This window comes from Periophthalmus magnuspinnatus, chromosome 22 (genome assembly GCF_009829125.3).
Source record: "Periophthalmus magnuspinnatus isolate fPerMag1 chromosome 22, fPerMag1.2.pri, whole genome shotgun sequence".
NCBI classification, from domain to species: Eukaryota; Metazoa; Chordata; class Actinopteri; order Gobiiformes; family Gobiidae; genus Periophthalmus; species Periophthalmus magnuspinnatus.
The window spans coordinates 7807246-7830864 of record NC_047147.1 but is presented as its reverse complement, the minus strand read 5'-3'; the positions used below and the strand labels follow the sequence as shown (position 1 = coordinate 7830864).

The 23619-nt window shown below is 38.5% G+C and overlaps 2 protein-coding genes across 4 annotated transcripts in view; both read left to right on the top strand.

Moving 5' to 3' along the window:
* actn1 (actinin, alpha 1) overlaps positions 1-5145 on the top strand; it is a 61612-nt gene extending 56467 nt beyond the window's left edge. Inside the window, exons 18-22 of one of the 3 annotated variants that reach the window (XM_033987716.2) lie at positions 492-638; positions 2269-2349; positions 2609-2674; positions 3776-3934; positions 4569-5145. In XM_033987716.2, coding sequence (XP_033843607.1) covers positions 492-638; positions 2269-2349; positions 2609-2674; positions 3776-3934; positions 4569-4727 — 612 coding nt within the window. In that variant the 3' untranslated portion in view covers positions 4728-5145. The remainder of the gene's footprint in view (positions 1-491; positions 639-2268; positions 2350-2608; positions 2675-3775; positions 3935-4568) is intronic. The other 2 variants (XM_033987715.2, XM_033987714.2) reach the window with 2 other exon arrangements.
* A 930-nt stretch (positions 5146-6075) lies between these two features.
* Positions 6076-10765, top strand: LOC117390078 (cytochrome c oxidase assembly protein COX16 homolog, mitochondrial). The gene is made up of 4 exons (XM_033987726.2): positions 6076-6232; positions 6592-6669; positions 7898-7966; positions 9822-10765. The coding sequence occupies exons 1-4, from the start codon at positions 6173-6175 to the stop codon at positions 9933-9935; spliced, it is 321 nt and encodes a 106-aa protein (XP_033843617.1). The 5' UTR covers positions 6076-6172; the 3' UTR covers positions 9936-10765.
* The last annotated feature ends 12854 nt before the right edge of the window (positions 10766-23619 follow it).

The following is a 23619-nucleotide window of genomic DNA, read 5'->3' as shown; positions in this document are numbered from 1 at the left end:
CCACAGACGATCATTGTCTTTGTGTTCTTGGGCAAGACACTTAGCCCACCTTACCCTTTGTGTCTATGTACACTGGTGTATAAATGTGTGTGTGAATGGGTGAGTCATTCCTTGATATAAAGTACTTTGAGTGCCTTGAAGGTGGAAAAGCACTATATAAAAATGTGACCATGTACTGTAAGGATTCTATAGCTTCACATGTTAATAATGAATAGACACGTTATTGTCTGAGCAGAGTTCTGATCGCCCCTGAGCCTGCAGTTGATTCTTAAGCTTTTAGTGTATTACAGTAAACTAAATGACATGCTTTAATATATCCTTTGCATACCTGATCAGTTACAATAAAAAGTGTGGGGAAATATGTGAAAAGATGACAACATTGACAGAAATATATTTAGCACAGCAGTCGTGAAGTATCGGTGATAGTGGTTCACTCGAGGCAGTGTGTGAAATTTCATCCTAACTTTCCTCTCCCTCCTGTCTCTATGCAGCACATCCGCGTGGGCTGGGAGCAGCTCCTCACCACCATCGCCCGAACCATCAACGAGATCGAGAACCAGATACTCACACGAGATGCTAAGGGCATCAGCCAAGAGCAGCTCAACGAGTTCAGAGCCTCCTTCAACCACTTCGACAGGGTCAGTACAATAAACTTCCTGCATACTTTTATTCATTTATACTTTTATACTTTATACTTGCACTGCACACTACTTAGACAAATTAGAGCAACAAATCTTGACTGCTCATGAACACTGAGGTTCCCTAATCAGAGAAAAGTAGGACTGGGTGGTATTGCAAAACAAAATCGTATTCAGCAGGACAATCAAGTTTTTAATTCGATTTTTTCTTATCAAAACATAATTAAAATTCATAAGTAAGACTTTTAGTTTAGTTTAGACAGTGGAATTTAACGCAAAACATTTGTTGACATCTTGATCAAAAAACCCTGTACTAAAAACACATAATTGTTCTTGTTCATTTTTTAACCTGTCAAATAAAGTGTAATATAAACACAAAATAGGATGACATCTACTGAGCGGCCTGAAATAAGCCTATAGTTTCCTGAAAATAAAATGTTTTCTATGTTGTCAGTATTATCTATATAACCCAGAACACAACAGTGGCCAGACCAAACCTAAAGAGGAAGTCAGATAGCGTAGTGGAGTTTATAGCTGCAGATGTTTTTATTATAGAGAAGTGTTTCCATTGATGGTGTGGCTGGACCCTCTGGCCTCAATCCTATCCCAGTCCTGCAGCACCAAGTATGGATGAGTTTTTATATAGCGCCCCCCTCCCGAGACCCACGCTTCACCGGTGCCTCCCTGTGTTGAGGTTGACCTATCGTTAATCAATACCCCCGGCTCACAGGAGGGGGCAGTAGACACCGACACACCCTTGTTTCATATTTGATGAAGATTAAGCTTGGGGCTTAAGGGCATGTCCTGAGTGGCATTTCAGAACAGCAGTGGGTCCATAATAAACTGTCAGTCAATAGAGCAGTGGTACAGAGTGTATTAAATCTAATGTATCTGTTGTTAGAATTTTCAAATTTTAGCAGAAATAACTACATTATTTTACAGTGACGACAACTTTTTGGTTTTGGTGTGGTCTAGTGGTATTAATCTTAAGCAGCAATAGTAAGTTTTTATCTTTGCATACTTTTTGATATATTTGATTAATGAGCTTTAGGAGTATTAGTATTACAGTTATTTGCATTTAAAAGTACCACACAAAAACACATAAATTTAACATTTTGCCTAGACACCCACACTGTTTACAACTACAGTCTTGCACAGTTTACACGTACCTGTATTTTGTCATATAAATACATATATGATATAGTCTTGTCACTTGTATTTGAAAGTTGAAATGATTTGACTTTGTTGTGAAGTACTTGTGCCATTGACGATATGGATAATAACCTCACACACGGCCCAGTAGTTTGCCTGCACTCCGCACTTTAACGCCTGAATGCCCCCTGAACCACCAGCCAATAATCCTAACCGAAATGCACTGTTTTTCTCTGTCTCTCCTGCATGTCCCACCATACTCCTCTCTCCTCACCCCCACCCCCACCCTACACCCACCCTTATCTCCCTCCTCCCCCCGCCCATCCACACCACCCATCTCCTCGCATGGTGCACCCTTATCCCATCACCACCATCACGACAAACCCACTACTGCCACCTGTCTGTCTCACCACGTCACTGACCGCTGTATGTGTCCGCTGCATGGCCCCCCCTGGATGTGCCCCCCGCGCCCCCCCAGGACCACTCCGGCACTCTGGGCGCTGAGGAGTTCAAGGCCTGCCTGATCAGTCTGGGCTTCGATATCGGCAACGATGCACAGGTACTTTCAGAAGACTCACTCGGCAGTGAAAGAGTTAACGTGTGCTTTTTTGTTTTTGTACTTTTTCCTCTTTGTACTCTTCTTCCAATTCTGTTACTATCCCATAACTCAATACTATACTATACTTCTTGTAACTCCAAACTTTCCCTAATTTTGTCCACCTGAACCTTACTTTCAACTATTGTCGTGTCTTACCCACTTCTTCCTGGATCTTTCCTGTACTTTCCTCCTTGTTTTGTTGCCTACATCTCCCCTGTAGAAGAGAACAGGCATCATGGAGGCTGAAGACTTCAAAACCTGCCTTATCTCCATGGGTTACAACCTGGTAAACTGCTCCTATAAAACTGTCTGTGTTTGTGTACAGTTTATACAGTAAGGAAAGTGTCTGACACCGGTAATAAAGGAAATATTTTGCATGAAAATTAGATTTTTACATTAAGACTCACTCGTGACAACAGAAGCACTGTAAAGGTGTATACTTGTTAAATATATGAGCATGCCAGTTTGTATTGGTCACCGTTTGTTCACTTTTGTTTTGTTAAAGGAGGGTGGAGGATCAGCTGCCTTATTGTCTCCATGGATACTATTCCTGTGCCTGAAATGTTCCACAATATAGCATCAATCTTATCTATTTCACAATCATTCTATTGCACATGTTTTCATTACTCATTGCTTTAATGCAGTGCACTGGAACATTCTAGCAATTTCATCTCCATAGAGACAAGCTGGTGGCGATTATTCCACCAGAAACGTTATATAGTGCACCTTTAAATTATAATGTGTAGTTTGGCATGACTAGCCCACAAAGCAAAACTGCGATTATTGTAAAAGTATATTTTGTCAAATTGAGGTCAGGTTATTCTTTTTGAGTTGAGAAAACATTATCTGTGTAATCCCTCCGTCGTCCAGGTCTGATCTATAACATAAGACAAAATAAAATCTGTCAACTGGACAAAATGTTGTAAGAGTGAAGACGTTTTGCTGCTCATCCAAGCCACTTCTTTAGTTCTGGTCAGAATACTGGTGAACACTGCCTTATATTTATCTGACGGAAGGAGCTAGCTACAAAACACCTAATGTTTACATTTTCTGTTTGTAGGCTGGGCTTATTGTGCTACCCTAAGTGCGCCATGTGCCTGAGTCCTACTTAGCATAGTCATTCAAGCCCCTAATGAGTGATTACACACCTTGAGAAAACATTGTCAGAATTCATACGTAAAATAAATAGTTGACAAAATTGTGTGGATTTTGACTGGAGTGGCCTGGAGCAACTATTAGAGCTTGGACATTTGAGACTTCAGTACACTTCTTTAACATAAGAAATAGTAATGAAATATAGAGGTACTTTGTGGGTTAGTACCAAAATTGTGTTTTGGAATCGCACCATTACATTCAATAGTTTGACTGATCCTTGTCTGTCCTTCAGGGTGAGAATGAGTTTGCCCGCATCATGAGCATCGTGGACCCAAACCGCATGGGCATCGTCACCTTCCAGGCCTTCATCGACTTTATGTCCCGAGAAACAGCCGACACAGACACAGCCGACCAGGTCATGGCTTCCTTCAAGATCCTGGCTGGAGACAAGGTAACTGGCAATACAAAACCATCGGGAATATATCTGTCACTATTACATTTGCAACTGGAATTTTAAGGCAATAGGTTCTAGTACTCATAGTCACAATTTGATTAAAAAGGTTTTCTTTTTTTATTGTTTTTCTTATATTTCAATTACCGGTACTTACTTTAACAATCCCTTTGTGACCACCAGATGGCAGACTGTTGCAGCAGAAATTTTAAATATATTAAGATAATGATACAAGCAGTGATTCATTGCATTTGCATTTTTTGGCAAATTATTCCCAAAAGTCAACATTTTTTCAGCTAGTAGTGGTAGACAAATTATGGAGAAGCACTGTCATGTTGCATTGTAAAAGAAGAAGGCATCAAAATTTAGTATAACTTGAATTTACATACAGTGATTGTTTTGTCACACTGATGCATGTATTATAGATAAGATAATATTACCATTATTTGTCCCACACTGAGGAAATTCAAGTGTTGCAGAGTTTGCAAAGTTCAAAAACAGGAGTAGAATAGAATTATACAAAAACAAAACAAAAAAATCTAACCAATCTAACTAGAATATTAGAAATTGGTCTGATAATTATAATCTTTGCTTTTTTATTTACACTCTCATCTTCTCTGCCCTTCCTCTTTAGAACTACATTTTGGCCGATGAGCTTCGCCGAGAGCTTCCTCCGGACCAGGCTGAATACTGCATCGCCCGCATGGCCCCTTACACCGGCCCAGACGGTGTCCCTGGTGCTCTGGATTACATGTCCTTTTCTACAGCTCTGTACGGGGAAAGCGACCTTTGAACTCTCTGTCTGTTACTATATCCTCTAATGGGACATCCAGTCGACCCACACCCCTCACACACACATACACACACATACACACACACACACACACCCCCACCCCTGACCCGCCCCACCCTGGTCTCTTTTGTAAGTCTTTTGCCTTATCTTTTTGTCCCTCTGTCCCATCCATACGCTCACTGCTCCCTCACAATCTGTCTCGGTTGTCATGCAATGCAGCAGAAGCTCTCCAAGTTTACAAAGAGGGAGCAAGAAATGTTTGTCTTTTGTTTGTATTTTCTTGTTGTCATTGTTTTTTCTTCATAAAAAATGAATAAAGTTAACATATTTTATTATACGGAACGAAAAAAGGTATTTTTCTTCACCTTGATTGAAAATATGAGACAATTGTAATAAAGAGAAATTGATATACTTTCTATGTGCTCTTTCTGTTTGAAGTATGTTCATATGATAATGACTGGGTGGGTTTGGTACTAATAATAGTATTTATTCAAACATGGTAGTGGGTATTTGTAAAAAAAAAAAAAAAAAAAGATTTTGAAAATTCATGAATAAGGAATGTACTACACTACTAAACCATTTGAGTGGTAAAAGTATACAATTTACTACTATACCATTTGAATGGTAAAAGTCTAATTGACATTTTGTGTAAAGTGGCTTGTGTGTAATTAAAACATTCTGCAACAAGGTATCTTTTACTCTGCTACATTCTTGAATTGGACAGACAAGTAAAAAGTACTTTTCAAAAGATTTGAGGGGTTATTTTTACCCTGGTTCAAGCTTCAGCCTTGAGCAAAAGGAAATATACAGAATTCATAAGAAAAAATTAGAAACTGATTCATATTGCTACGGTTCATAAAAATATGTATCATTTTAAAATCAATATTACTGTATTCAATACTTTAACAAATTAACACTTGTGTGAAATACTTTTACTTTTTACTCTTAAAGTAGATTTTAAACAGGTACTTAAATACTTTTACTTAAGATTTTTTTTTTTATCTGATATCTTTACTTGAGTAACTTTTTATCTGTTTACCTCTATTTTACCTTTTCTTAAGTAACAAAATCGAGTACTTCTTCCGCCATTGCTTGATTGTCATTGTACAGAAAATATCGTGCACATGAAGCAGCAGTACACACACACACACACCCCCACCCCCACCCCCACGCACACACACCCCCCTCACACACACACACACACACACACACACACACCACCACACACACACACCCACACACACACACACACCCACACACCCCCACACACCCACCCCCCCGCGCACACACACCCCCACACACCCCTACACACACACACACACACACAAGCCGGAACTATAATTTTGTTTCCAGTTCACTCCGGACATGTTTTATCGTCGGACATATCAAGGAAGCGCTTCTCAGCTGTGACCTGCCAGGTTTGAGATGGAAATTAGAGCAGAATAATGTTTAATTTAAAGGCTTTACATAGGAACAAAACTGTCAGATATGGAGTCCCAATGCTGGTGAGTTATTTATGTGCTTATAATAGTTTGTACCTTCCCCAAGCGCCGAGAAAATGCCAACACCATTTCATAACTTGTTTTGGTAATGCTGTAAATCATATGTAGTGCTCGTGGTAAACCTAGATTAAACACAGGCGAGAACTCAATTGAACAACTTTAACTTAACACTACACACAAGAGCAAACTGTCACTTTTTTGTTTTGTTTTGGGGTTTTTTTAATTATTGTATTCATAATAGTTCCTGTTTCCTTACGAAGCTATACGTCCTTCATGTTTTTAAAAGGTCAAAGATTGCCTAGATTGCATACTGTAGGCCACATCAAAAACCTAAAAGCAATAAAATAAATATATTGTTGCAGTTGCTGGTGGTTGGAGGCTCCTTTGGCTTGAAGGAGTTCACACAGATCCGTTATGATGCACAGAGGCACAGGAAAAGGGTGAGTGATCCAGGGTTGCCTTCAATGGTCAAACAATCAAATCAGAGCAGATTAACCATAGATGGGATTAACAATTGTGTCCAAAATCCTGAAAGAAATGGATTATTTGATTCAATGCCAAACAGAGTGTGAAAGCTCCCCTCAGTGGTCACAACTATAATTGCAGCTGTCTACCCAGGCGTTCATTTTGTTACTGGAGTAGGTGTTTAAGCAGAGATGCCCAAACTTCCTCCAGCTCTTCTGGGTTAATACTTAGCTGACCCCAGCTCAGTGGAGACATAGTTGCTTCATCATGTCTGAGAGCAGTTTCAGATAAAAAGGGAAATCAAGGGGTCTGAATTTTAATTACAGTAGGATAATGATACTAAGCAGTTTTTTTTATAATCAGGGACACAAAGGGATTATTTCTGTAGATATTGGACCTACATATTTACATGTATACTATACACATATAGATATGTACGTACACTATATACGTATACATAAACCTAAACGTATACATAAATCTAAATCCCACTAAAATGCAGATCAAATTGTTCTGTAATAAGTTTCCTCCTGCAGTTTCTTCATTAGCAGCAGAAATACCCTCTCTATACTAGGTGAGATACTAATTACTCGGGCTATTAATTCCTTGTGGTGAAGGCTGCAACATTTTCTATAAATAATTGATATCCGTCTCAGTGTAGGTCTAATTAAAAATCAATCAGGGCATTATGAAAGTCATCAGTCACCCGAGTAACCGCAGCAATATTGCCATAAAATATTAGAACTCATTAAAAGTAATGATTCAGAATAGAATTCATTTCAGACCTATTCTCGGGTGAAATCTATTTGAATTGCAAAAGCCACACAGCTCCACTGGACTCCCCAGAATTATAGACCAGTCTGCACCAGGTCTAAGCTAAACCAAGTCCAAACCAGAACTCGGACTGACCCTGGACTAAACTGAAGGAATATCCCCAGCTCCAGCTAAAAAGAAAATATTTCTTCAGGTTGTTAAAAAAATACTTTGAGTTTATGGACCAGACTTCAGATGGTCTTTATTTATTCATTAAAGAACATTTTTCTAACACTTCAAAGGTAAAACTATAATGACCTGAAGCTCTTATTGTGTATTCTGAACATTGCTATTTTTACTTCTGCCTCCTCTATCTGCTTTGATATTTACTGCCGATACTGTTTGATTTTCTTTGAGTTGCTTTGTTAAGTTGGCTCTGTTCTGTCACAGTTGGATCCTGAACTTGAGGCACAGGTGAATGTCAAGAGACAGGCCAACATCCTGGAGGAGGAGTATGAGGTGAGGATGGGGGCTTTGGGTACACCAGGGCTCAGTGTAGTTAAAAAAGTTACCAAAGAAAATGTGTACTTATTAGATGTATATATCCATAGATTCAAGTTTCAACCACTTATTGTCACTGCCTCAAGTAACAATGTGTTGTTTTAGTAGAGCATGAATCAATCAGTGTAGATATTTGCTAGTAGTATCTGTGCATAATATGATATGCAGGTATTTAAATGTTTAGCATCTTAACCAAACATGGGCAAATTATGGCCTGGGGGCCACATACGGCCCTTTGGGCTCATTAATCCAGGTGAGGGTAAACCTTGTTCATTTTACCTTTTCAACACCTTTTGTTGATCTTTTGGCACTTAATAAAACTGAATGTGAGTTTTCTGCTGTTTATTTAACTGAAATTTTATAAATTAATTATTAATTTAATTTGAAAACAATTTGTACAATGAGCCTTGCACATTCATGTTTTGCTACATGTTACAGGCCAAATCTCTAATGTCTTATATATATATATATATATATATATATATATATATATATATATATATATATATATCTCCATATCCTGACCCAGTCCCTCTGTCAAATTTTAGATTGCGGCCCATGTGTCAAAAAGTTTGCCCACCCCTAATCTAAACACAGCACCATGATGCACACTTAAACTATGAGGTAGATACTAGTAACAGTAACCAGGGTGTACATGTTGTTTGTTTACTGCAGCTATACAGAGTCATTTTCACAGTTATGGTTTGAATGAGTGAGGAATGTGTCTCATGTATGTGGATATGTATAACATTTATAGCTTTAGTTACAGCTGACAAAATGCTGAAGTATTGATTTCCCTTCATGGCATTTGATGTGTTTCATATAGAGGGTACAAACAGTTTTTGTTTGGTTTTTTTGACAGATATAAAACACATTTGTACCAGTTAAATGCCATGTAGTATAGAAACAGATTGATGTGTGATCTTATTTGGAAAAAGGCTCAGTTGTGTGGTGTATGTGTGATATATTCCAAGTGTTAAATAACTGTAATGACTCATGTAATGCCGTGTAAATATAAGCACCTCACATCCCATAAATATTTATTGCCAATGTGTCAAAAACATGTTAATTGAAAAATATATTTTAGGGATTGAACAGTTGGTTACTTGGCTACTGTACTTGGCTACTGTATTGCTATATAAATAAATCCTGAAATATCATGGGTTGTTTTTTTTTTTACAACCACCTGAAAATTATACACCCTTAAAGTTAATGTTAAGAGACTCATTTAGCAGGTCACAAGAATGATTTTATTTGCATTTTGGGAGATGTAATCTGTATCAGAGCACCAGCTGTACTTTGCTTCAATCGCTGAACATGACTTAATTTAGCCTCATTTGAAGAACGCATTACTCTTAAAAAAAAAACTACTTGTCTTACATCCCACATGTTCCCTAAACATCTGTTCAGTTTAAACTTGAATAAACTATTGAGTGAACTCTCTGCATTTAAGGCAAAAAGCTTAAACATATATACGTTAATTCAGATTAATTTGGGTTTATACTACTTGCATGTAATTGAACTATATAATGACTCACTGTTGTTGGTCCAGAAAGTGTCAGGATGTTTGGACATTTGATAATACAATGCTGTTTCATAGTTACATAACAGTTACAACATATTTTGAGCAATTATATGTATTTTTAGGTGTGTACAGACTGATAGATGTTGGTATTGGCAGATTCTTAAAGCCAAAGTTTTCATGATTAAGATTCTGTCGAAAGCCCCGAGCAAACTATCGATGTTTGTTTCTGCGCTGAGTAAGATGGATTGGTAACAACAGTATGTTACTTGTCTGTGGTGTGATGTGTAGAAGTTGCAGCAGGTGAATCTGGACGAGTGGAAGAACATCCGTGGTCCTCGTCCCTGGGAGGACTCTAGGGAGTACCAGGAGCAGCAGCGCAGTAGCCAGAGCAAGATAAACTGAGCTCTGACAATATAAAGGACTGCAGAGGAGTAAAGAGGAGGACAGAGGAGAGCTACAGAGGAGCATCCAGAGCCCACCACACCAGAACAGTCAACAGGACAGAGGCTGGGACTGAACTGCCTTTGCTTATGTTGGACTGTGCAAAAATAACTATGTGGGTACAAATTGACTCCATAAATCTTACAAAATGTCAAGATTACAGAGTCTAATAATGTGTCACCAGAATCTATGAAAACCTTCTGAACAAACAGACAGGAGTAATGGCAGGTGTTTTGTCATGTAAACCCAATCACGTGGCCCTGGCAAAATGAAAACAAAATACTGAAGACTTTATTGGGATAGTTTTTTCTATTCCTTTATGAATGTCATTGTGAAACTTTGTGGTGTGTCCTCCAGGTAGTCAAATGTTTCTTTTAACACTGTACATGCAATAGCTACCCTTAAGTAGGACCTGCTTCAAGATATCAAGAAGGTACCTACTTTGCTACCTACGTAATTATGTTGTAATTTAAATAAAATATATTTTAAAAGTGCATTTACAATGCTGAAGAAAGTATTGATCAAAAGTAGTAAGATTAACAGTAAACCCAGTCAAAGTGCATTGTGACTACTCCTATCTGCTTCTTCAAAACCATTATATTTGTGCCTCCTTAATCTAAAAGAATAAAACTTCATAAATGGTCTCATTGAACCTAATACTGTTCAAGTCACCAGTAGATGGCGTATCCTCTCTCCACCACCTCCTACCTTCCACGGCCGTGTCTTCACTGAAGTAATTTATCTATGTATCAACATCTAAAAGCTTTTTAATAAATTATTTTCTTTATTGATCCTATTTGTTATTTTCATTTCTTCATTGTCAAAGGCCCTTTTCAAATGCCATTTTTGTAGCATTGATTTACTTTGAGAAAATCTAGCAGAATAAACAGCAGCAGTGTCTGGCCCTATCCTGAGGCTTATGGAGGAAGATAGTAATCCCTCCCACTGACAGTTATTACTTTGTGCTGTGTTCCTGCTTTATCACATCCATAATACAAAACACTATTACCTTTTTGTTTTTTTTCTTCATTTGACAAACAAAACAATGCAATTCTACAGCAATGACTTCAAACAGCCCATAATATGTGGTGGATTTGACTGAGTCACTCGGTGCATACCTGGTAATATTCACATACAAAGGGTTCTATACAGATTTCTTGGTTTCTGGGACACTAAATTCATTCTTTCTGTGAGTGCATCACCTCTCCACAGATCTGGCCAATAATTTGTATGCATTGACACAATACAAGCAATAATTCTGGTCAAAAACTAATCCAAGAAATCTGTATAGAACCCTTTGTATGTGAATATTACCAGGTAAGCACCAGTTTTTTCAATGTCATTCAGTGGAGCGTTCCAGGCTAAACAATAATCTCTTCACAAAGCAATCGCATGACAAAACTCCCACCAGGAAAGTGACATAGTGCACCTTTAATTAAAAGATCTTGACATTTGACTCCAGGTTTGAGTTAATACCACTGTCTCAAATAGTGTTTTTTGCTTTCTTGCAGTACATTATTGCATCTTTCTTTTCCATTGCCTCCATAAAATCCTTTAGCACAGTTCTGTAGCGCTTTTAAACAAATGTCTGGGGATCTGTACTTTGCCTTTATGTTTGGGATTTTTTATAGCTACCATAATACCTGCGTTTGTGCTCCAAATAGCTCAGATCACATCACATCAGAGGATTATGTGTCGGTGGATGTCGCGCAGTGCTGCCGTGAAGAAGCAATCACTGTAATCCCTCCAAAACACATCAGAACCACAATCATGGAATCTGTCACAGAATTAGCCCATCCAATGGAGTTTCAGATGTGCTTGTTCGCTCACTACACTGACAAGAGCAGTAACATGGGTAATATGACATGTAGGCTACAGCTTTGGGGGGCTACCGTTAGGGCAAAAGTGAGAGTGGGATTATAGAAGTAGAACGTCCGATTGCTCCAGAATAAATTAAATTAATAGAAATTAGTTCTGAACAATTTGATACACTGTAACATCTGAGCTTTACCTGTAATTTATTTGATAATTTAATGTTACATATCAGTATTTCCAATAACTATACTATTACATTACACATTTACGTGACCATTAAAGGTCTGATTACGAGAATAATCAGATAACCCAATGTTAGATCTGATTTTGGCATATGTTTAGGCAAGGCAAGTTTATTTGTATAGCACAATTTGTACACAAAGTCATTGAAAGTGCTTTACAAAAGAAGAAAGACATTAAAATCATGATACAAACAAATCAAAATGTAAATAATCATCATAAAATTAACATTAAAAGAGAAATGTGCAGAATAAAACCCTTTCAGTCATATACACAGCTAAACAGAACCATTTCGAGTCTGGATTTAAACATTGTCAAAGTAGAGGCCTGTCTAACATCTTCAGGACTGTTTGAGGTTTTAGCTGCATAAAACTGAGCATTTCAGTTTTATGACTCTGGGCACCAGCAGGAGGCCGGTCTCTGAAGTCCTCAGAGTGCGAGATGGTTCATATGGCACTAACATGTGGGAGATGTACTTTGGTGCTGGTTTATGGAGAGACTTGTTCACAAGCAGAGCTGCTTTAAAGTCTATTCTCTGAACCACAGGAGCCAGAGCACAAGACCTGAGCACAAGACACATGTGATTGTTCTTCCTGGTTCTAGTCGAGCTGTACTGCAACTGTCTCAACACTTACTTGGAGAGGCCAGTGAGCAGAGAGCAGGCTGTTACAGTAGTAATGTACTGGAGATAAATGCAAGGATAAGTCTCTCCAAGTCTGGTTTAGACAGTATACGTTTGATTTTTGCTGTTTTTAAAGCTGCAGATGTTATTGATTTTACATGTCCAAGAGAAATCTGATCTTCAGAAACACCTGGCGACTGTCTGTTCATCAGAGAATTTTTAGAGCAACTGTTGGATTGTAAAGTACAATGGATTTTAAGATTACTATTTAAAACTTTATCAAATCTGAAATCAGGTAATGGTTGAATTTTTATATAGAGCAAGAAACAAAAGAATATGCTAATCCAATCTCACTTTAGCCAAAAAGTAAGGTCACTGCTACCCCAATAACAAGAATGTAAAAGTATGTTTCAGTAAAGTTCTGTCTTTATTTGATCACAGCATGCACGACAATAACCGCACTTGTGTCTGGTGATGCATACCCAGTATCTCTGTGCAAGTTTTCTGATGTTTCAGTTTGAGGATGCCTCTCTTGTTCCTCGCCTCAGGGTTGTTTTTGATTAGATCTGAAGTGTAAAGAGTAAAATCACAAAAGCACAGTTAGAGCTGCTGTTCTTCTCTGAGCAGAAGCAGAGGGGGGGCTGTTTAATGATAGTGAATGTGATCAGGACTTAACAGGGAGGAAGGGGAGGAAGTGAAGAGAAGAGTAAGGAGCATCATGGCTGGAGCTCCGGTGTGAACATAGACGATATATAGAAGTCTGTGTGGACCTAATGAACCTGACTTTGACTCTGCTTTGGACACTATAGTCTTAAGAGCGGTCGGGGGGGGCTGGTCTCTTTTGGTATCAGGTACACGTATCCATCTCTAGATCTTAAGCTGGGCAGCGTCGGAAGTGGAGGATGTCTTGAGTTGATGGGGGCGACCACAGTGCCCGGAAGAAACTCACCAAGACGTAGGAGAAACGTGCAAACTTGATGGGAGTCAAACCTGGAACCTTCTTGCAGTGTGACTGAAGTTCTTGTCATATCTGTATTTATTTGACATCTGCTGAATTTTGTTATCTGCTAAGTGTTTCTCCAAAAAAATACTACTAGCTCCAAAGTATTAATTTTAGGCCTCTTGGAAACGCTAATAAGTATGAAAACAACAGCCCTGCCCTGTTCATTCTTCTGCTATATGCTTTGTCTCATTACTATAAGCAGTGTTGGGAAGTAACTGAATACATGTACCAAAACTATAAAAATGTATTCCAGTGAAGTTACTTTCTTAAATTAGAAGCAATGGTACTTCATGATGCAATTTCAGTTTTTAACGGCGTAGTATTAGTGAGATAGAGAACATCCCTCTTACAGTTTGTGCATGTGTGATTTTTCCCAACAAAACTCAAGCTGTTTATAAATATATGTCATGTTTTTTATGCTATAATATAATGTTACTTGCTGTATGTATTCATAGTATTCGGAATGCAGTACTCTGATTGGAGCATGTAACAGAATATATTACAAAAGACATTTGAATGCTGGTATTCTGTAACTAAATACATCAACATTTTCAAAGTATTCCGCTCATCACTGACCTTAAGTCATTTAAGGTGGTACTGACAACAGAACCGCATCTTTTTTAGAAGTAATCAACTACATTTTTACCCAAACTGACTTAGATGCTAAATTAAAGGTTGTAATGAATGGGCCATAGGATCCATTTACTGTCCTGTCTGCTGCATAAACCTGTATGTTTATTTGAGAGTCACTTAAGAGCCCAGTTAATTTAACACTTTTACTACTGTTATTTATAGCACACACATGCACGCTGTAAAAAAAACCACCATGACCTTGCTAATTGTAAAGAGCCATTCAGTCTCATGACTACTTTCTCACTTCTAATGAGCCATGTGAAGGAGACTGGAGGGCACTGAGCAAAGAGATATGATGCTCTGTATGTAAGGATGGCTTATTATAGAAATACACGGGGAGGGCAGTTGAGGTCAATATAAGCCCCACCCCTTCATGTGTTAATATGTCCAATGCAAGAAAATGCTTTGAAATATTTACAGGGCAAGATTAATTTTAGTGACAAATGTGTTTTAGGGCTTAGTGTTCAGCAGTTTTATTAATGGATGTTTTGATCTTACGTCTACAGCAGCAGCATTCACAGTTTTGAACAATAAGTTGGTTTAATATCCAATTGTGGACGATATACAAATGTAATATTGCTTACTTTCTTACAAAGGTGTAAAACATTCTGTTTTCCATGCAGCAGTGGTCATATATCACGCTAAGGGAAAATAACAGCTATGTTTTGGTCATTTTGGTTGCATCTCTTAATGTGTGACCTCGCTCTGAGTATTACAGGACACTGATGCAATCACATTGTCCAACTTCCTGATGCCATTTTTTGACTTTCTAATCACATTTCAATCTCTATATAATCTATAGAATCCCTCTAGTATAAAACTTTGGTGTAAGCTCATCTTCTTTAGACTCTACTGCCTTTAACCCGACTGTATCTCTGTAACCAACAGTAAAGATCTACAGAACGATCCCTGTGCCTCTGTGCCTGTTCTTCATGCAACAGAACAGAAACCGACACCACCATTTCAGAATGATGAAAATGAAGACAGCTGCGATAGAAATAAAATAAAATATGATATATTTTGACTGGTAAAACAAAAAGTCAAAAATTTTGTATAACAGGAACCAGTCACATTTGATCAAGTCATCAATCTTGCATGTCTGTTTCAGCCGCTTTACATAAAGGTGCAACGTTTCTGGTAAGGGTCAGCATCTGTTTGTCTCCATGGAGCTATGATTGTTTTGCTTGGAATGTTCCACAGCATGACATTAAATTTATCTTTTTCTATGCAGATGATGCCACCAGGTCACGTAGCAGGTCAAGCCCAGGTCTGCAGGGCTGGAAAAGGGTCATTTAAGAGTGTTTACACCCTCATTTCAGGTGCATAAAATAATCTGGTCGGGACACATTCTGGGAGCAACCACTAGGCTTTTTGTTGCAGGTTTATCAAGGCATTTTTGAGCAATGAAAACATCTGTAAGTGAATGAATGCAATAATAGGTAGATAGAATGTTTCACAGTGGAACATTATAGGCAAAGCAAATGAGCAATAACATCTCCATGGAGACAAGTCAGCCTTGGTTTAGACCTGCTTTAGTTCTTGTTTAATCGATTTAGTTTCTTTCTCTGGTGAAACCCCACAGCCACGCTTCTTCACACGCCGATGAATGTTTAATAGGAAAAAAAAGCAACATTGAAATATTCATCTTACAAGTCTAAAAATACATTCAATATTTACCACGACGAAGCTAATCAAGTCACAAGCAACATGCCGCTGTTTGGATTTCCCATCATGCCTCGGGAGCCACTCGGGCCCTCTTGAATCATTGACATTTGTGCACTAATCTTCTGCCCGTCGTGAGTTATTTCTCTTCAAATCAGCCGCGGCGCACTGGAGTCAGGGCTCAGTCAGGGTTTTTTGGCTCTTGATGAATGAAAGGCAGCCTCCTTCTACACACTCGCGCTGCTCTCCTCGTCGTGATTAATTAGCACTGGTTTTATCTCACTATAAGACATTTTTCAGCCCGATAAGAGACGCCATCGCTCCGATCCATCAGTGTTTGAGTTTGATGGAGAAGGAGGGAGTTCTGATGGAGCACCAGGTTTAAAGGGTCCATTAAGAGGTCGGAGTGGCACTGGTGAAAGGAGAGAGATAGACGGGATTATATGGGAGGAAATCTGATATGAGAAAGCGATCATAAGGGTTCTTCAATTTATATTCCTAACTGTAAACAATAGGGGTGTATTAGCTTCAGTGTCGTTAGCGCAGACCTTCAGACCTATATAATCCAGTGACCTTTCTTTCAGAACTCTGTCAGAACTGAAAAAGCCACTTGGATTCACTCTAAAACAGTGGTCCCGAACCTTTTCTGCACCACGGACCGGAATAATGTAGGTTTTATTTTCATGGACTGGCCTTCTACGCATGGCAGATAAATATGACAAAATAAGTTTAGTGCACAAAAAATACAACTCACCGCTGCATCAGTGGGAGCCCTGCACGTGTTTCTTCTTTCCTTCTTGCTCACATTTATTTGTTTAAAAAAACTCTAAATCTTATCTTTTAATCCCAGGTGCTTAGTCTCCATGTGCCAAAGCAGTTTTGAAGGTTTCATTGCCTCATTTGGTTTTCCCGAATATTACGCACAGCGGACTCTGCACGTGAGACTCACCTGTAGAGACAAACCCATATTTTAAGTAGGACTCCTGGTGTTGTCTGTTAAATTTATCTTTCTTTTTCTTGGAGGTCGTAGTCTCTTCTGGCTCCTCAATTGTCCTTTTCCCCTTTGTTAAAAAGCTCTCCAAAGACTTTTGTTTTGGCTCACTTTCACTCGCTTGTGGCTCTACTTTTGGGCGACGTGTCTAATGTGTTATACGTGATACGTCATCGCGGAGACAAGAGCAGATAATAAACTTGCCACTACATCAAATAGATTTCTGGACGATTTCCTGTCAGGATGTTCATTATATATCTACGAACAAGCTTATCAGCTCGTCATTAGGGACAAGCGAAAGTTACGTCGGAGAAGATGCGGTCGCTGATAAATTATTTACTGTTTTTGTGCGGTCCGGTAGCAAATGCATAACGGACCGGTACCGTTTATTTATCCTTTGTCAAATTTGTAAAGTTGGGTCATAAATGGATAAGGTTTGACACCGAGCAGACTATTAAAGTTAACAAATGCCTATGTAAGAATGGTTTGTTAAATAGACAGCTTAAACCTTTGTCATCTCCACCTGCCATGGACTGGTCTGAAATGCACCCACTAAGTAAAGGAGAGGAGAGAATGGTGAGGTGAGGAGGCTCATGGTTCTGCTGCTGCTGTAAAATGTAACAGAGGATAGAGAGATGAGAGATTACCTCAAAATTTGACATTTCACATGGGATATTAGGCCTGTGACTGATTTATAATGCTGTAATGAGACAATCCAACCAGAAACACCTTATCCTCAGAAACACATCGGTGTAGTTTACTCACTGATGTAAATATAGTCCAACATTAGGGGATTGTAGCTTCTGCGTACTTTCTCTCTCTCCTCCTCCCTCTCTCTCCCCCCTCTCCCTCATTTTCTCTCTCTTCCTCTCTTCTATAAATAGAGCAGTGAGGCCTGGTTGGCAGCTGAGGGGTAGTCCACGCAGAACAAATGCACCCTGTGGCTGTTGCACTTCATTCGTGGCGTAATGAGCTGGACGCAGTGGTCACACCCCCCCTCTTCCTTCTCGTCCTCCTCCTTTTCCTCATCCTCTTCCTTCTCTTTCTCTGTGAGCTGCCCTGAAACCCATTTTTATAGGTTTTAACATCACTTATGGAAAATCACTGACCCTTTGATTCGGTGCAGTTGTCAATCAAATGTCAGTGTTTTTCATTGACATCAGGCTAGAGCTGGACAGTACTGTTAAAACTATTCTCACATTTTTCCTCCATTTTATTTTATTTTGTCCTATTAATAAAACTAGTTATAATGGATTTCAGCATTACTTCCCTGGACATTAAAAATACAATAAAAATATGTACAGCAGTAATGTGGATAGCATATAGTCGTGTAGTTGCTTTAACACAAAAGTTTACCCCTCCAGAATATGAACTCCAAACCACATGTTTTTATTGTATTAGCACTGACTGTTAACATCTCAATTACAAGGACCCAATCTGATCATTGATAATGGAAAATGACCGAACCCCAGTCTCAAATCGATTCATTGCGTAGCCGTATTCATGATATAATGGACTTATGGACAAACGTGTATTTTAAAATGTCTTTTTAGCAGGTGATGTTGAAGTTAATAATAGGAGTATGTTTTTGAAGTGAGACCTCTGTACTGTGCATAGGGTTTGACTCACAGGTGAGACACTTGTGTGGTTTTAGATGAGAATAAAGAAGTGGTTGAGTCATCAGAACCAGAGATCAGCACTCAATGTTGTTGTATAATCCTGAGTGGTTGGACAAAATAAAACCATTTCATTTGTCACCATGGTTTCATAAACAGTTAGATATGTGCCTTACCCAGCAGCTATGGATTCTAGGCAGAATGCACTGCGGACAGCAAGAGTCACGACTCTGCCATCACTTTTGACAAGGAAAAAAAAACATTGATCCAGAGGGGAAATGGTAACTGTTCAGTTTCACTAAAAACACACCAACATAAAACTGGTAAATTTGAATAATAAACTGTAACAATCCTTCGTTCAACACAGAAATTGCAAGTTTACTTAGAAAAAGAAATGCTGCCCAGAAAACTGCACACACAACTAGGTCAGATTGTAAGAAAAGAAATAGATGTTTATCAACAGTGAAAGGCACGGCAAGACCAGTTTATTTCTATAGCACAATTCATACACAAGGTAATTCATAGTGCTTTACAGAATAAGAAAGACATTAAAATCACAATACAACAAATTAGAACAGAAATAATCACAAATAATCATCATAAAGTCTGAGTCCATTATTACCCCTAGATTTCTAGCCTGATTTGACGGTTTTAGAGAGAGAGACTGGAGGTGACTGGGTCCTAGGATTGACCCCTGAGGCATCCCACAGGGGCATTTTATCTGAGACACATTTTCCAATTTCAACAAAGTACTCCCTGTTTTCTAGATAGGACTTGAACTAGTTTAGTGCAGTACCAGAGATGCCCACCCAGTCCTCTGTCTTTGTAAGAGGATCCCATGATCAACAGTGTCAAAAGCAGCACTCAGATCTAACAGGATCAAGGCTGAGACTTTGCCTCCATCAGTGTTCAGACGGATGTCATTTGTCACCTTGATAAGAGAGTCTCAGTGCTGTGGTTTGGTCTAAAACTTGACTGGAAAACATCAAAGGAGATGTTCATTTGAATCAAGTCAATAGGCTGCTGGCAAACAACTTTACCAACAGCAAAGACGTCTTACTTCATGTCTGAGCTGACAGTCACGGAAATCCAGCAGAGTTCTGGAGGAGATTATATATACATTTTATTGGATTAAGCTATTGTAAATCCTGAAGAGGAAATATGTAATACTTTTAATAGGCTTTTTATCTCTGTGTGTAATGTTTTGGATAACAATGGTGATCCTTCTGATCTTGATTATGTTGAATCTGAATCTCTGGCAGATAGGAGTCAGTCTTAAATGCACTCAAAGACCCAAAGAAGTCCATGGGAGCTGATGACCTTGCCCCATATTTAGTTCAACCTCTATTATATATAAATTGTCACTGAATGCAAATAAATATATAAAATGCATATCATTCTGAAGGTAATTTATAGATTACAATTATAAATTTGCTTAAATGCACAGCCCTCCTATGTCTTTTCTCGACCTGAGTGTTGCCCATACTCTCCTCTCCCTCAGCAGCAGATCCAGAGACACTGATGGGACGAGACTCTTACCTTTTCCCATTTCACAGCTTCTGTCTTCAGATCTGACCATCGCTCCACCCACTGATCCCTCCCTCCACTGGTGTAGCTCCCATTTCTCTACTGAAGGTGGATTCACACATGGTGGTAGTGGTAAAAAAAAGTGTTCTTTTGTATATGTCCTGGGTATAAGGTATAGGGTTCGGGTTCTCTTTACCTTCTGTGCTAGAAAAATATTGCCTGTGTGAAATTTTGATAGAAGGATAGAAGTGGTGTAATTAAGGCTTTACTATGTTGTTACTTTTCACCTCTGCGTTTTGAGCATGTGCAGAGTATAACCCAATGACAAAAAAACGAATCCTGAAATGCAACTGCAGCACTATTTTCTGGGAGTACCCGGTCTCTCTTGCTGCTCTAAATACATCCCTGCTGCTAGTATTTTAGTAAAGGTTACACCACACAGAATAACATGATATCCATTATTACAACACATTTAGTTTCTCACACATATAGAGTACATAGATAACTAGAATAATCAACTAACTATTTTGTTTTTGCAGGTTTCTCAGATCAGATTATTTCAACAATCTGATCACTCCGTAAGCCACCTGTCAATAATGTTTTGCCAGTCTCTCTCTAAGGCCGATTTTGAAACACCAGTCCTCTCCCGGTACTTGAATAAAAGTGATTTTGTAGTGTGAAATAGTTTGCGGGTTAGCGGTGATTGTGGAGGAGATTGGTTGAGTGTATTGTGTCTCAGGGCTGCAGTCACAAAGATGGTGTCCTTGTAAAGTGCAGCTCCTTCAGAGTCAAGGCTCTGTCTGGTGATTGTAAAGTTTATCACTGGTGCTGGAGCGGCTGCAGGGGGCTGAGGGGAGAGAGGTACTGGGCGATAATACAGAAATGACTGTGGGGTCATCAGGCCATGTTTGGAGGCTAAAATCTGGTTAAAAGCTAAGAGTTATACGAGTCATCTTTAAGCACATTGCATGAAGTATTTGAGAATTGAGGTTAAAGGCACTGTACTGGATTTTTACTGACTAAAAACCTGAAAAACAGAACTAGTTATTTAAATGGGTTGCCGTGCTTCAAAGTTATTCCTCACTTAACCTTTTGCATTCAGAATATTAGTCACCATGATGAGTTTACAAGCGCTTTTCACAACTCTCAGCGACCAGTATGTTTTGCTGCGACGGTAAAACTAACAATAACTAGCATGCTAACCTGCACTTCTTGATTCTTGGACAATAAAATGCTTTCTAATTAGATGCAGACAGCGCACAACAGACTTATTTTGACCTCTAGAGCTGCTTAAACAATATATCTATTTTATCAATGCTCCAATATACTTGTACAAATATTGAAATACTTGTATTTTACATGACATTCTATTGTGTAAAGTCTGACAGCAAAATATTTCACTATACTAGTTATTACACTGAAATGTTTTGCACTACGTAACTTCTCTGTTGGAAAGTCCATCACCTGCTTATTTTCACTGAGGAGATGTTATTTCTTTGCATGAAAAGTTCCACAGTACAGCATTAAACTTATATTTCATTGAGTGGAACCATTTTTTTGTTTTTGTTTTAAAGGTGTAAGCCAATAAATACACCTGTAATTGAATAAATACAAATTTAGTGCCATATAGAGAAATATCCCAGGCAAAAGCAAAAACATCACCATGGAGACAAGCAATTCAACCATTTATACCTAAACCCTTAAAGACATCTAAACATGAATTATTGTCTTGCTTATTGCAGACTATTGCCCATTGTCTTTGGCTGTGTCCAGACTCCACTCTTTCCACAGCTGATAAGGAAACTTCATTAACCAGTGTGGCGTGCACAGTAATTACAAGTACATGGAGGAGAGAGTGGTGGGCAGTGTGTGTGACCGGATTGGCTGTTCATATCATCTCTATCCATTTGGTTCTGGACTTAACAAGCGTGCAAATCTGGACAGCCTAATAAGATTCTCCAAAGCACATCGACGGATTATGTAATTAAAATGGGACCCAATTGATTTTCCGGGCTTCTTTTCATCCCAAAAGAAAAAGAATCCACGACTGCATTCGGACAATATTTTTTACCAGGTCTTCATTATGTCACAATTAGGACTGAAACAAGTCTGAAACACGACTAAACCACAACTTAACCCATAACCTGCGTAAAAACTAAACCAGTCTATATGAAACCAACTAAACTGGATGTAAATGAGTTCTAAATATCACCAGGTCTGATTAAGAATTAAATCAGAAAAGGACAAGGACATAACCTGCAGGACTAAAGAACCTCATTTGTATTAAGCAAAAGAACAAAATCATAACTTATAAAGGACAGTAACGTTTTTGTCACACAGTACGGCATTAAACTGATCTACTGTGAATTTATTAAATTACTTGTGTTTTTATTGCTCCAAAAACCTTGAATAACTCTTACTGTGAGCAGGGTCGCCTCTCCACAGAGCGTAGCTGTAACTTGACCTGGCGGTGTCAATTTTAATGCCATACAGTAAAACAGGCAATAACATCGTCATGGAGACAAGCAGGTTCCAGTCTCGCTGCCAGAAAAGTGACAGCAAACCTTTAAGTAAAAGAACAGCCCTTTCTTCAGGTCTCCTCATACTAATACGACCTTATAATCCATTTGAAGGTTCATTTGTAGGTGTATTACTGATAATTCATTATTGATTTATAGCTAATGAGACTTTTAAATAGTTGTATTCATTTTACATTCAGATTGGTTTGCAGTGAGACTTGGACTTTTACAAGGCTGTGCAAAGCTCTGAGCCTATTTGAGTGCTGTAATTAGAACTGGTGGCAATGTCAACATCCCTCCAATCTCCTGGGCCAGTCCAGTCAGCAGCGGTTACGCCTGGCCGTGCTTCATCAAGAATCGGTTTCCCACTAAAAGTCATTATCTAGAGCAGTGCTTTTCAAACTGTGGGACTAGTACACATAAAGTACACACTGCTGGAGGCTTTGTAGTCCTTTACAGACATCTTTGCACTGTCCATTAGTTGTTCAATTGTTGGTTTAGGCATTTTTGTTTAGTACTTGTTTAGATCTTGTATAATACCGATACTTGTTTAGATCTTATATAGTACTTGTATAGTACTTGTTTTAGTCCCGGTTTAGATCTTGCATAGTACCTGTTTTAGTCCTGGTTTAGATCTTGCATAGTACTTGTTTTAGTCCTGGTTTAGATCTTATATAGTACTTGTTTAGATCTTGTATAGTACTTGTTTTAGTCCCGGTTTAGATCTTGCATAGTACCTGTTTTAGTCCTGGTTTAGATCTTGCATAGTACTTGTTTTAGTCCTGGTTTAGATCTTATATAGTACTTGTTTAGATCTTATATAGTACTTGTTTAGATCTTGTATAATACCGATACTTGTTTAGATCTTATATAGTACTTGTTTAGATCTTATATAGTACTTGTTTAGATCTTGTATAGTACTTGTTTTAGTCCCGGTTTAGATCTTGCATAGTACCTGTTTTAGTCCTGGTTTAGATCTTGCATAGTGCTTGTTTTAGTCCTGGTTTAGATCTTGTA